This window comes from Polypterus senegalus, chromosome 6 (genome assembly GCF_016835505.1).
Source record: "Polypterus senegalus isolate Bchr_013 chromosome 6, ASM1683550v1, whole genome shotgun sequence".
Classification (NCBI taxonomy): domain Eukaryota; kingdom Metazoa; phylum Chordata; class Cladistia; order Polypteriformes; family Polypteridae; genus Polypterus; species Polypterus senegalus.
In genome coordinates, this window is record NC_053159.1 from 116,342,961 (window position 1) to 116,355,876 (window position 12,916).

General features: G+C 36.2%; 1 protein-coding gene across 1 annotated transcript in view; it reads left to right on the plus strand.

Moving 5' to 3' along the window:
* The window catches only part of fkbp6 (FKBP prolyl isomerase 6), a 45,209-nt gene that overhangs the window by 16,810 nt on the left and 15,483 nt on the right, over nt 1-12,916 (plus strand). Inside the window, exons 2-7 of the mRNA XM_039755005.1 lie at nt 1,857-1,974; nt 2,881-2,970; nt 4,417-4,619; nt 4,894-5,013; nt 5,469-5,666; nt 12,596-12,705. Of these exons, the coding sequence (XP_039610939.1) occupies nt 1,857-1,974; nt 2,881-2,970; nt 4,417-4,619; nt 4,894-5,013; nt 5,469-5,666; nt 12,596-12,705 (839 nt within the window). The remainder of the gene's footprint in view (nt 1-1,856; nt 1,975-2,880; nt 2,971-4,416; nt 4,620-4,893; nt 5,014-5,468; nt 5,667-12,595; nt 12,706-12,916) is intronic.

The following is a 12,916-nucleotide window of genomic DNA, read 5'->3' on the forward strand; positions in this document are numbered from 1 at the left end:
CAAAATGTTTTCCTAGAACTGTGGTGCAATATATACATAAATGCAAGACAATTGAAAAACTATACCATAAGTAAGTGTTTTTTTACTTTTTCAATTCATTATAATAAATATAACTAAAATTAACATCTGTAACAGTTGTACTGCATATAAATAAACTGCTAGGAGCATAAGAGCGTATCTGAGGCGAGAGGGGCAACGCAGAGTTCAGATTCTGGCCAGCTAAGCAATAGAAGCTGATGAAAAACCTGGTGAAACTGATTTGGATCCTAAAAGATAATCTGCTAATTAGAAGTGAGACAAAGAGACTGTGGAAGGGGTGGGAGCAACCCTCCGTAATGCTGTAGGCTTTGAAGGTGCAGTGCTTAATAAAGATGTCTGAAATGGAAGACAGAGAGACCCCAATGATCTTTTTCTGCTGTTTGCACTATGCCCTGTAGGACCTTGTGAGCAGAGACGCATCAGTTCCCAAACCAGACAGTGATGCAGCTGGTCAGAACTCTGTTGATACCCCTGTAGATTGTGGTGAGAATAAGGAAAGGTAGTCTTGCTTTCCTCGGCCGCCAAAGAATGTGGAGATGCAGCAGTGCCTTGGCTATAGAGGTGGTGTTAATTGACCAAGTGAGGTCAACTGCCAGGTGCATGCCAAGGAATTTGGTGCTCTTTACAAATTTACTGCAGAGCTGTTGAGAGATATTGTAGTGTGTTCAGCATGGGCCTTCCTGAAGTCAATAGTCAAGTTGTGTAATGAAATGGAAGGAAAAAGAAGACGAATGACTGCCGGAGGACATAGTCTTCAATGGCCTAACATAACTATTAAAAAGGTTTAGGAAGAGGTGTTAAACAGAGTAAAGTTGTGAAGTTGAGCCACTGAAAGAGAAGGTGTGTTTTTTTGGGAAGGTGGAGAAACTTTTATCACATGTCTCATCCAGTCAGAAAGGGCAGGTGCAACAGGTAACTTGCAGTGTAACAGAAACTGATAAAGTAGTAGTTTGAGGAACACAAAAAGTAGCTACATTTAAATGTTGATCTCTAAAATTGGACTATTTCTGAACAGAATAATGAAATTTAGGGTAGCTAGGCATTGACTAACATTTATTGACCACTATTGCATTCTGCAGAAAGTTTATTTGCCCTTCCAGAATTTATTTTCACTTTGCAATGCAGATTACAGAAAGGAGTAAATTTAATAAGGTAATCTCCCTTTTGCTAAAGGGTGTTCTTTAGACTTCGTTCAGTTGCTTCAATTTGGGAGGCCTTGTGTTATGGGCAACAGGACCGTGTCCACATAGCCATGCAGTGCAGTATGTTTACTTATTTTATAAGGACATCTTAATGGCTCTGCAGTATGTTTGAATTCATTTGAGTGATAAATTCTGCAATAATGGGACAGTAAAAGAACAGTATTTTTGACTTGATACTGTATATATAGTAATATGATACCATGAAACTCAGCAGATATGCAGTATTGCATCAGTATGGAGTTACTGTGTTGTGAAGCTAAATAATCAAATGCTGAAATGTACTGATTAAGAATTCGAGCCAGTATTCTATGGGAGCATCTTTGCCAGCAGGTCTACCTCTTGAGTTATTCTTGCTTTTGCAAGTATTTTTTTCCTTCTCTCCCCACAATGGGCACAGTAAGTTGGTTAAATATTCACTTAATTTTAAACTTTTTTTCTTTTTATATCACATCTACAAGTTGGGAGCTAGGTAAGTGTTAGGCTTCTGCAACTCAGATTAGTCTAATTGAAAGAAATGGATAAAAGTAACAACTTGTGATTTTTATTTAAGTACCCGGATTCAGAGTGTGACTGGTATTTAACTATATTTAGTTACTCTTGATATTTTAATCCTAGAGTCCATACCAGCGCCTTGCTTGCCAGATGCAAGACATTAGTGGTGATGGTGGGGTCTTGAAAAAGCTTCTAAAAGATGGCACAGGGGAGATGGTTCCAAGAAATGCATCTGTGTCGGGTGAGCAGAGTTCTGGGCTTAAATATGATTTTACTGCTATTTGTTGGCTCATGATAATGGTGATTTCCTCAAGAAAGGCCTTTTTTTTTTTTTTCTTTCTGAAATTTTGATTTGAATATTGAATCTTTCCTTTTCTTTTTATATCTAGAAAACTGAGTGATACAGCATCTTACAGTATTTGGTGCTTAATTTTATGATAATTTGTTAGTTTCATAAAAATCAAGATTTTATTAACATCTCAAACTTTGACTGCTACTTTTAGCACTCTAACAATACTTGTGAAATTCTTTCAGACTCCATTTCAACTAACTTGCCAGTTTGCAAATTTTGATTAAGCATTTTTGTTAAATTAATGCAGTTTTCCTTTCTTTCAGCATATGGCATTAGAGGCACATTTCAGTGTAGTATGGTTGCTGGTTTTAGTTAACTGTAAAATCAGAATGTTTTAGCTTGTTTAATTTTAGCACTAGGTATAAGAAAGCTGTAGTGTTGGGTTTTGATTCTGGGTCTTTTCTTCCCTCCCTGCCTTTTATCTAATGGTGAACAGACACCATTCTCAATAAGGAGGCCTGTAGAGAGAAACCTTTTGTAACAAGTTTTTGTGTGTGTATATAATGTTGTTGTATATGGCTCTTCGTTCAAAGAAAAGTGTTTAGCTCTTCCATTTAAACACATTTTTGATTTACTTCTTTAAGGTTTCTGCTGAAATAACAGAGAATAATGTCCTTGTCCTTAAATTGCTTTTTTTTTTTTTTTAGCAATTGACAGTTTACCAGAAAAGAGTTTAGGAACCCCTATCATATAAATGAATAAACTGATGTACGATTGACATTTTAAATGTAGAATGTGACATAAATAGCCTTTTCTTGTTTTCAGGGACTTCTAATGCTAACAATGTTTCTGAAGTTTTATTCTCAGGGTTTTTGGAGTACTCTGATCAGCCTTTCACTACTAACGTTAATATGAAGAAACCCAGAATGATGAAGCTTGGAGAAGGTGAGTTGCAGTGGACAGCACAGACAAATTGCAGATAAAGCCTGCAAACCTCTTTAAAAAATATATAGTTTTTTATGCTGTTTGCATAAGTGAATTAACCAATTTTAAGGTTAAAGGGTAAGTTTGGTATTCCTCAAACATGGTACATTTCCTATTAATCTTGTGTTCTAAAGTTAAGTGCTTTCTTTAAAATTTAAAAGTATCTTGCCTGATCTGGCGCTTTACGATGGAATGTATGGAACACTGATTAAAAGCTTAGAATCTTGCCAAATGCATCAATTTTTCAAGCCAAGACAGCTACTTAGTATTGATACATACCTTGCGTGTTTGTGACACGTTTGTGATAACACAATTAATATTTAAATAGCGCATATTCCTGGTCAATCAATACTGTACAACTGCATTGGCTTCAAAAATTGATGTATTTGGTAAGTTTGTAAGCCTTTCCTCCTTGCCCCGTGGACTACCATGTAAAGGGCCAGTGCTGGCAAGATAGTGTGGTGTTTTTAGCAATTAACTTTAGAACATAATTTCATATGGCAAATGCATATATAGCATATAAGTGAAGAAATAACTTCAATTTAAAAAATACTGAACTTATCCTTTATTTGTATAACTACTGTGAGTGAATTAACATAAATGCATTCATAAATTGTGCATATGGTTGTTTTAAGAAAGGTACTTGTATTGCATAAGAAAATTAATCTATTTTATTGCGAATGTTGTATTTGCAAGTCTATTCTGTTACAACTACAACTAGGTTAACAACCTGGTTCCCGGGATCCTTGTAGAGAGTATTCTTGAATAATGAGCAAAAGCTAAGCAGGCAGCAAATTTTGATGAGCAATTCCAGTAACAGTCACATTTTTTCTTTCATACCCCTGGATTATATAATATTCTGTGAAATGCATTTTATTTTATTTTATTTTATTTTTTTAATAATTCTAGGGAGAAAGAGTGCCTGAGTTCTGCATATCTTGCAGAGTGTTCTTAGTTTATTTATTTTTACTTTTATTACATTTATTAAAAACATGTAATATTCTGTACAATCAAGTGAAACTTGACAAAACTAAATTCAATTCAGCCCCCCACCCATGAGAAAGTGAGGAAGGCTAAGAGCCAGAGTAAAACTTTTGAGAGTAGTATAGAGGGAAAGGAGTCTTTCTCCCCAATGTAAGTGCTTATTCTAAAATATAATTGATTAGATCCTGCCAGGTTTTAAAAGTTTTCAACATATCCTCTAAGAGAGAATTTGATTTTGTCCAATTTCAGTTTATTACTTATATAAATTAGTACATTTTATAAAGGGCATATTCAGGCCTAGTTGCACAAGGGCTTTGAAAATTCCTAGTAAATCATTTGTAAAATGGGAGGCACTTTGATTACTGTAGCTCAGTCTTAATATTATACAAAGGAGGTTAATATTTAATATTTTAAATCTTCCAGATATCACATTATTGGGTTTACAGATTGCCCTGCTATCCATGAAGCAGGGTGAATTTTCCCGTTTCCTGTTCCATCCTAAGTATGCATATGGAGAACTAGGATGTCCACCAGTTATTCCCCCCAGTGCCACTCTGCTTTTTGAGGTCCACCTGCTAGAATTCCTGGACTCTGCAGAGGTTGATGAATTTTTTGACCTGAGCCAGGTGAGACCTCTGAAATCTGGTAGCCACATCTAATTATGTGAAGGAGAGGTCAGGCTTTGAGGGACAGTTAGAAGTAGTTTCATTTTGTATCCCTTCTAATGACCATTAGGCTTCAGAGTACCACAAGATTCTTGTGGCTCTGGGAAGCACTGTGTATTTTTGTGCCTGATTGTTATTTCATAACCTGGATAATTGTTCAGCCTGTATCTCTCAAATCTGTCATGATTCTGAAAAGTTAAGTTTCTTGATTTTTTTTTTTTTCCCCTTTTTTTAGGATGAACAGCAGAATGTACCCTTCAGCAAGATGCTAAAAGTGATAGATGTGCAACGATTATTTGGAAATAATCTCTTCAAGAACAAGAATTATGAAGATGCCAAGTATAGATACAAGCAGGTTCTAATAGCATGCTGCGTCATTTGAATTTTGTGGTATCTTGGGTCCATCTGGATTATACTGTTTGTAATCTTATGAATTAAGAATTCTGGATTTGAATCTTGTGCCCTGTTAATGTCTATGTGAAGTTTACATGTTCTCAGTTTGTATGTGCTGTTACTGCTGTACAATAGGTTAGGTTAATTGGTGACTCTTGACTTTTTTCCTGTGGGAGTGTTGTATGTGTTTCTTACATTGCATACCTGAGATGGTTACTATTATACAGAAGTGTAATTTGAAGAGTGTAATTAGTGTTTTGTGAAGGTTGGTGTGTGTGTGGGTTTTTTCCCCCCAAAACCCTAGTAATCATTTACTATAACATTCACAAAATGCTTTTTTTTCCTCTGAATTGAACTGTTAGTTCAGTAAACCAGGCTCTACTTTATTAACCCTTATGTTTATTTTCTCTTTCACAGGCTGTTACTGTTTTAATGGACCATAAGATTTGCTGTGAATTGGAGAGGCATAAAGCTGACAGGCGGAAGCTTCTCCTGTTTTTGAACTTATCAGTTACTTACCTGCGATTAATTTGCCCTGCCAAAGCATTGCATTATGGAAAAATGGCTTTAACTATTGACGCCCACAATGCCAAGGCACTCTTCCGTTGTGGCCAGGTACAAAATAAATTGCAAAACTGTGGAAAGTCTCAAATTGAAGTTTGTTCCTAATAATAATGCAGCAGGTAGGCACAGTGGCCATCATTCATAAATTCTTCAATACCAAGAGCCGGAATATTATGGAAACCATGGTACACCACAGTGTAAACTAGTATACTAGGATATTTATAGCCTATGGAATTGCTATTTTAGAAAAACCCATTAAAACAATCCTAGCGAAGCAAGAGTAGCATGCACTGCAAATTGTGGTGTTCCATCCTTTAGAGCAGGGGTGGGCAAAGTTGTTCTTGGATGGCCACAGTGGCTGCAGGTTTTTGTTCTAACCCGGTTAGTTAATCAGAAGCACTTATTGCTCAAGTAACATTTCTGTTTCATTTTAGTTGTCTCGCTTATTAAGATTTTGAACCCTTATTGCCTATTTTAGTCTTAAACAGCTGTATTATTGGTTTTTAATTGCTCCTTATTAGCAATAAAATGCAAATGACAAAAAAAACTAGCATTTCTCCATTTAATTTGTTTCCATTTACACCTGTGTGTATTTAATGTGCACTATTTGGTTTAATTAAATACCTAGAAGGAAAGTGAAGAGAAAAAAGTAAAGGGCGAGACTTACTCCTCAATTTTAGACTTCAAATAATTTGAGCGATACCTTTTAGAAAGGAAAAAAAATCTAGGATATGAGAATGACTGGACATGGCAGACTTAAAGTACTAACAAGTCATGAAATTAAATTAATGGCAAGGCTTATTTTCTAATTAAGCAACTGGGTTAGAACAAAAATCTGCAGCCACTGTAGCCCTCCAGGACTGACTTTGCTCACCCCTGCTTTAGAGTATGCACAATGCAAAACTTTACAGTCCCAGACACAACCAAGCTGATAACAATTGAGCAAATAATTCAATTTTTGTTTTCATTTGAAAGCTGCTTGATTTTTGTACTGGGCATATCTACAGAAAGTTTATCTATTTTTGCCCATTTATTCATTGGTTTATTTGCCAACCATTTAAAACCGCATGAATCTATACAAAGGAAATGATACAGTATATAATGTAGTTTATGGTGTGTTTTTTGAGAATTTATTTTGTATTAATACCTACTTTATTTATTAGGAACTGACTAAAGAATTCCCTTTGTGTTTTCCTGTAAAACTTAATTTAACATTTTAGTATTAAGATTTTATTTTATTTGGAGTTGACCAACAATTGTAGTGTGTTCTCCTGTAAAATTTGAAAGCTTTTGACTGGTCACAGTTAAGATTTCAGTTTATTTTATTTATATATACCAATTTTATTTATTAAATAGCTGTATAACGTTATACAGTCCATTTTGTCATGTTCTACTTCTGACAGAAAATAAATGTTGTTTAAACCAAATTTAACCTTATGATATCTTCACATCTCACTTAGGAGTAAAAGGGAACCTTTAAACTGGACAGAAATAGTGATTTGATTTGTATAGATATCCACTGGTATGATAAAAAAAAATTATTGGTGTTAAAATTTTTTTCCATATTGCCCAGCCCTACTTCTGATTAATTTTAGTAGTTGCTTTAAGAATTTGTTTCTTTCAACTTAAAATGGCATGTGTTAATTTCTATTCACAGACAAGGCCATATTCTTGATTTGCTCCTTTCACCTGGGTTGTATATAAAATGCAATATGCATATTAGACTTGCCTGTCTTCAATCATTATGGTGTCTCTTTCAAACTCTTCTCCTTTTCCAAAACTCTCTTATATAAAGATTATAATAAAGCTAAAGGTAAGCACACCCTGAAGTTTTTCTACTATGATTAATAATTAAGACAATGTAGGAGAGCTGAAAGTGGAGGTTATCTAAACGTATAATTCACTATGATGTTTATAAGCGTAACCTTCAAATACAGGAGAGAGAGGTGACACAAAGCTTAGTAGTCCTTTTTGTTTCATTTAACAATTTTAAAGAAAATCCAAATTGGTATACACAAACTCCACCCCCACTACAACTATGATGAAGGATCTTTCAAATGATAATTGTGACCAATTTACATCTTTTGTTGACAATATAATGAATACTCTAGCCTCCATTCCATCTGTTCTATAGGTGTGGATCGTATGAATAGATTTTGCACTTCTGCAGTTATTATTACTCTGGCACACAGTTAAATGATCACAATTTTAAATTTGTCCAATTGTTCTCTTGACCTGTTGCCAACTAGCTTGTTCTTTGTCTTTAGTGCCTTTTCCATAAACATTCTGTATATTGACATCTAGTGGCTGAAACTGGAGAGTTTTCCATTAAATATGTAAAAATCGTCATTATTAATCCTCTACTAAAGAGTAATCTTAACCCCTCAGTTTTATACAGTTACAGGCTTCTTTACAACCTCTTTTTGGCTCTAGCTATTCTATTAACGAATTAAAGTACAGGGAAAAAAACCCTCTCATTAAAAATGTCAGTTTGGGTTTATGCCATACCATAATTTTAGGAAAGCTTTTTTGGAGGTACTAAATTATCTTTATTTCTGTTTTAGTCTTGCTAGATCCTAGTGCAGCTTTTGTTACTGTTGATCACAGTATTTTTCATGAACAGTTTTTAAAAGTAGGTTGGTCTTTTTTGGTAAGTCTTGCATTGTTTCGGGTCCTGTCTATGCATTACTTGTCATGCTGTGGTAGTCAATGGGGTTCCATTCTACAGCCTTTGTTTAATCCTTTATGCTTCTGCCAGCTAGTATTTTGAAAGTTTCAATATTTTCTTCTACTATTAGGTTAATGACAGTCAACTATACCTGTTCCAAACACTAAATATTCACTTAGTTCTTTCTGTGTGTTAAGGCCATAAATGGTTGGATATCTCTGCATTTCTTGGGTAAATACTAATAAGGCCGAAGTTGTTATAGATAGGGAAGGGATCTCAAATGCCAAAAATACACGCTTTTAATGGGAAGAAAAACCTGTTGTAAAATTAAGAGTCATTTTTGACATTTAATTTCATTTTAACCCCTAAAGGGATTTTTGGCACTATTACACCTAAATTATATATGCAAAAATAAACCGCATTATACTTTTTATTATAATAAAGGAGATGTGAATGGCTGAAGAGCAGTAAGCGCAACACTTTTTAGAAAGTGATGGAAAACCTTTGTTTACACCAGCATTAGCTAAGTAAAGCAAATTCTGTGCTTTAGTTATTTAGAGAAAACCTTTAGATTTTACAATATATCATAAGACATTTTATTATGCACAACACTGCAAGCAAGTTTATTTTATACACCAATCTGTTGGCTCTCATTGTACCACGTGTAGATGTCATATCCAGTAGCATTATAAAGCTATACTGTTTGGAACAAGGTGTTCCCCTGTTTGGAAACCTATTCTCCCTTTGTAGAAATATTTAGTCTCTTGCACCTAAAGAATCTCTTGAAAATAAGTATTGTGTTTTTTTGGGTTTTTGTTGTGCTCTAATTCACCTGTCTCTTCCTGCAACCTGTTGCAATCGCCCTACAGAAGTACAGTGTAGTTTATTTTTCTTTGTATTTCACTTTTCAGATAAACAAAGTAAATACATATTATGTCATTCCAGCTTCTTCCAGTGCCCAGTTGTGGGATTGGGGTTAATGGCTTTGCTGTTAGCCCTGGGCACAGGGCAGAAAATGAGCTGCCCCGAGTACATAGCTAGTCCTGCAGACATATACACCTAAATCCATGTTTCTGTTTCACTTTTGAATTGCAAGAGGTTGTTGCCGACTTGCAACCATATTAGTCTTGTTTGCAGTATAACCTGACAATCCTACTGTAATGCCACCAGAGGGAGACAAACACACAGTCTTGTGAGACTTTTTATTCCATTTCTAATCACACGCCCTTCGGCCTTCCTGGCCACTATTAGATTTTATTTTCCTTTTGTAATTGCACGTGTTTCTCCCTTCCTGTTTTGAGGTTGGCTAGGTTCTGTTGGTGGGGGAGCCAAGCACAATTAGAAATGGGCTAAATGCTTTGTGGTGCTATCTATCTCTGCAGTGGGGTAGGGGGTGGGGGCTGGATTATATCATGAACAAGTTAGCTGACACTAGGTTGTGGTTGGGTATGGTGTATGGGTTTGTTTGTGTATTTATTTATTCTCCTCTATCATTCCTAACCAACAAACCCCCCAGTATGCTGGAAAGCAAATAACATGATGCATTGGCATTCGATCATGGGTCCTTGCATGAAACTTCGAGAAGCATAAATATTCATCAATACACTAAACATTTCCTGCACTCCCAAGTAGAGACTGAAAGAGCACTAATCAGAAAACTAACATAGGGAGAATGTGAAGCAGCTGAACCATGATACTTGAACTGTAAAACTGCACACCGTGAAGCCTCATTATCATATTAGGCAGTACTTGCATATTAGGTGGAGCTTTGAGTCCTCAAACATACAATGCAATACAATTTATTTTTGTATTATATTGTATTGTATAGCCCAAAATCACACAAGGAGTGCCGCAATGGGCTTTAACAGGCCTCGCCTCTTGACAGCCCCCCAGCCTTGACTCTCTAAGAAGACAAGGAAAAACTCCCAAAAAAACCCCAGTAGGGGGGAAAAATGGAAGAAACCTCGGGAAAGGCAGTTCAAAGATAGACCCCTTTCCAGGTAGGTTGGATGTGCAGTGGGTGTCAAAAAGAATGGGGTCAATACAATACAATACACAGAACAGAACAAATCCTCAATACAGTATAAAAATAAAAATTTTAGAAGTACGTGGCAGAATTTAACAGTGGATTACATCACATAATATGATTTGGATTTGTTTAGAGTCCTGGAGACCTCATCCATCAAGCTTCCTCCCCCATTTTGGCCATTTCACAGCTTAAACAGTGCTGGGCCAGCCAATCCGATGAAAGGACCTCTCTTTCCCATGATTCCAGCGATCCTCCAGCAGGGATGACTTTACCATAGGTGGGCCATGGCACCAAGTGCCACATTTGAGTGCCGAGAAGAGAAACAGAATAGGTGAGGGTTAGTATCAAATTATAATTATCATGTTACTTATGTTTTAGTGCTAATGACTGACAACAGAGATGCAGTCTATACAGTTAATCAGTATCTCTAGTCAGGATATGCTGAACTGAAGTAGTGAGCCTTTAGCCGGAATTTAAAAGCTGAGACCGAAGGGGCATCTCTTATAGTAGCAGGCAGACCATTCCACAGTTTAGGGGCCCTATAACTAAAAGCACGACCTCCTTGGAATCATAAGCAGACCAGCATCTTGAGATCTTAATCTAACATGTCAATGTCAATGTGAAAACTTTGCTTGGAATCTGAATCTGGCTTTCTGCATAATGGTGCAAAGTGATGAGCTGTTACATAAGCAAATATTTGTTGTTGTTTACCCACATCTGTGACATGTAGTACAAATGGCCAGTCATAGACAACTATATATCATTAGAATGCTGTGAACCTCCACTACCTAATAATAAGTCTTTACATTGTTCAAATTCAATATTTTAATGAAAGTGTAGACAAATTGAAAAATGACTTATTTGTTTGTTTTTTTTTTATAATTGCTTTTGATTGATTTGTGGTTTATGCGTCCCAATCCCTTCACTGGTTACCAGGCACGTTCACAGATGATTTTAAAATTCTGTTTTTTAAATTGCTTATATGGCTTTGGTCCTTTCTGTCTTAGGGCATTAATTGTTGGTCACAACCAGTCTAGGTGTCTTAAATCATCATATAATACTCTAGTAGTTATGGCCCTAAGCTGTACAATACTGTGGCTGAAAATCTGTGATCCACTGATAAGCTTTTAATTTCTAAGATAATCCTTTTAAACTTTTTTGCTTAAAGCTGCTTTTAATTATTGATAGCAGTAATGTCACTTTTACAGAGTACATGTCTGAGAAATATGTTGCCATTCTTTGATACAATGATAAAACTACTGTAATAAAGTACAAAATCGCTAATGACAGTAATCTAAGGTTAGGTTTATTTTTTTATAACATAATGTATTTATATTGTGATGGACCGGCATCCTGGAGCATGGTCCCTGAACTGGACAGCAGGCCAACCCTATGATGCCACAAAAAACAGTATGAAAATCGTCCTGTCTCGTCTCTAATACAGGCAGAAGATGCCAATGCGATACTGGGTACATGGACATGGACATCCCTGCTGGGTTGGACCCAGGAATAATAACCGGCTGGGAAGCCAGTATATCGGAAGGAGAGGGGAAGACAAGCCGGCATGACTGTGGGCTCCCCCGAGACAATAGAAAACAGTTTCCTTGGGCAATGTTACCTCTGTGGATACCCGCAAGGTACTCCAGAACAGCTTTGTCAGGTTCCGTGGGGGCTGCCAGGGGCTGCTGCAGGGATTCCTCATCCATGCTTTATGAGACTTCCATCCAGTTATGCCCTAGCACTAGAAGTACTCCCGGTGCTAGTTAAAATAAGCCACTCAAACTCATCCAGGCGAGTCAGAGTCAGGTGGAAGTAGACCAAGCTCACCTGGGAGATGTAGAGGAGGAAAAAAGAAAGGAAGAGCGTGGAAAGATGTGATTATTACACTTTTGAAACCTGTGTGGAAGGTAGTGTGAAAATAAACCATCTTTATTTTAATGGGACTTGTGTCTGGGGTTGGGCGATCGGACGCCTACTATTGTCAAATAAATAAATAAATAAATACAGGTATATAATATACACACAAGTAAAGTGATGTACTTTATCAGGTGGTTTTAATTTAATTTTGAAGCTCTAGCAATTATATGAAATGTGTTTTGTAAAGCGCCATTTCTTTTAAACAAAATAAGTGCTATAGAAATTTTGGATGATTATTCAAAGGAGTGCAGTGCTTGCACCAAAAAAAATCCACGGCCCTGTAGCAATGTTCATTTGTTAATAATTTCTTGGCCTCTTGTCTGTGTTTAGTAGCTGTAGCTTTAAGAATTTTGTTTAATATTTTAGGCTTCCTTGGATTTGGGAGACATTGAGAGTGCCAAAAACTTCCTCTTAATGGCACAGACGGAAAAACCCTTTGATCCAGATATTAATGCACTTCTGAAAAATGTGGTCAGGTGAGGTGTTCTTTTTCTGTGCTGTTCCTTGTTTAGGTAATGGGTCATTTTCATTTTGGAGTCCTTTATACCATTCTGGTCATTGCAACCCAGATGATATTTATTCCATTTGACACTTGACATTGATACAGCTGATAAATTAACTAAGAAAACGGTCAATGGAAAATACAGGAATCTATGTGGGAGTAGATTATAAATATTAGTTATAACT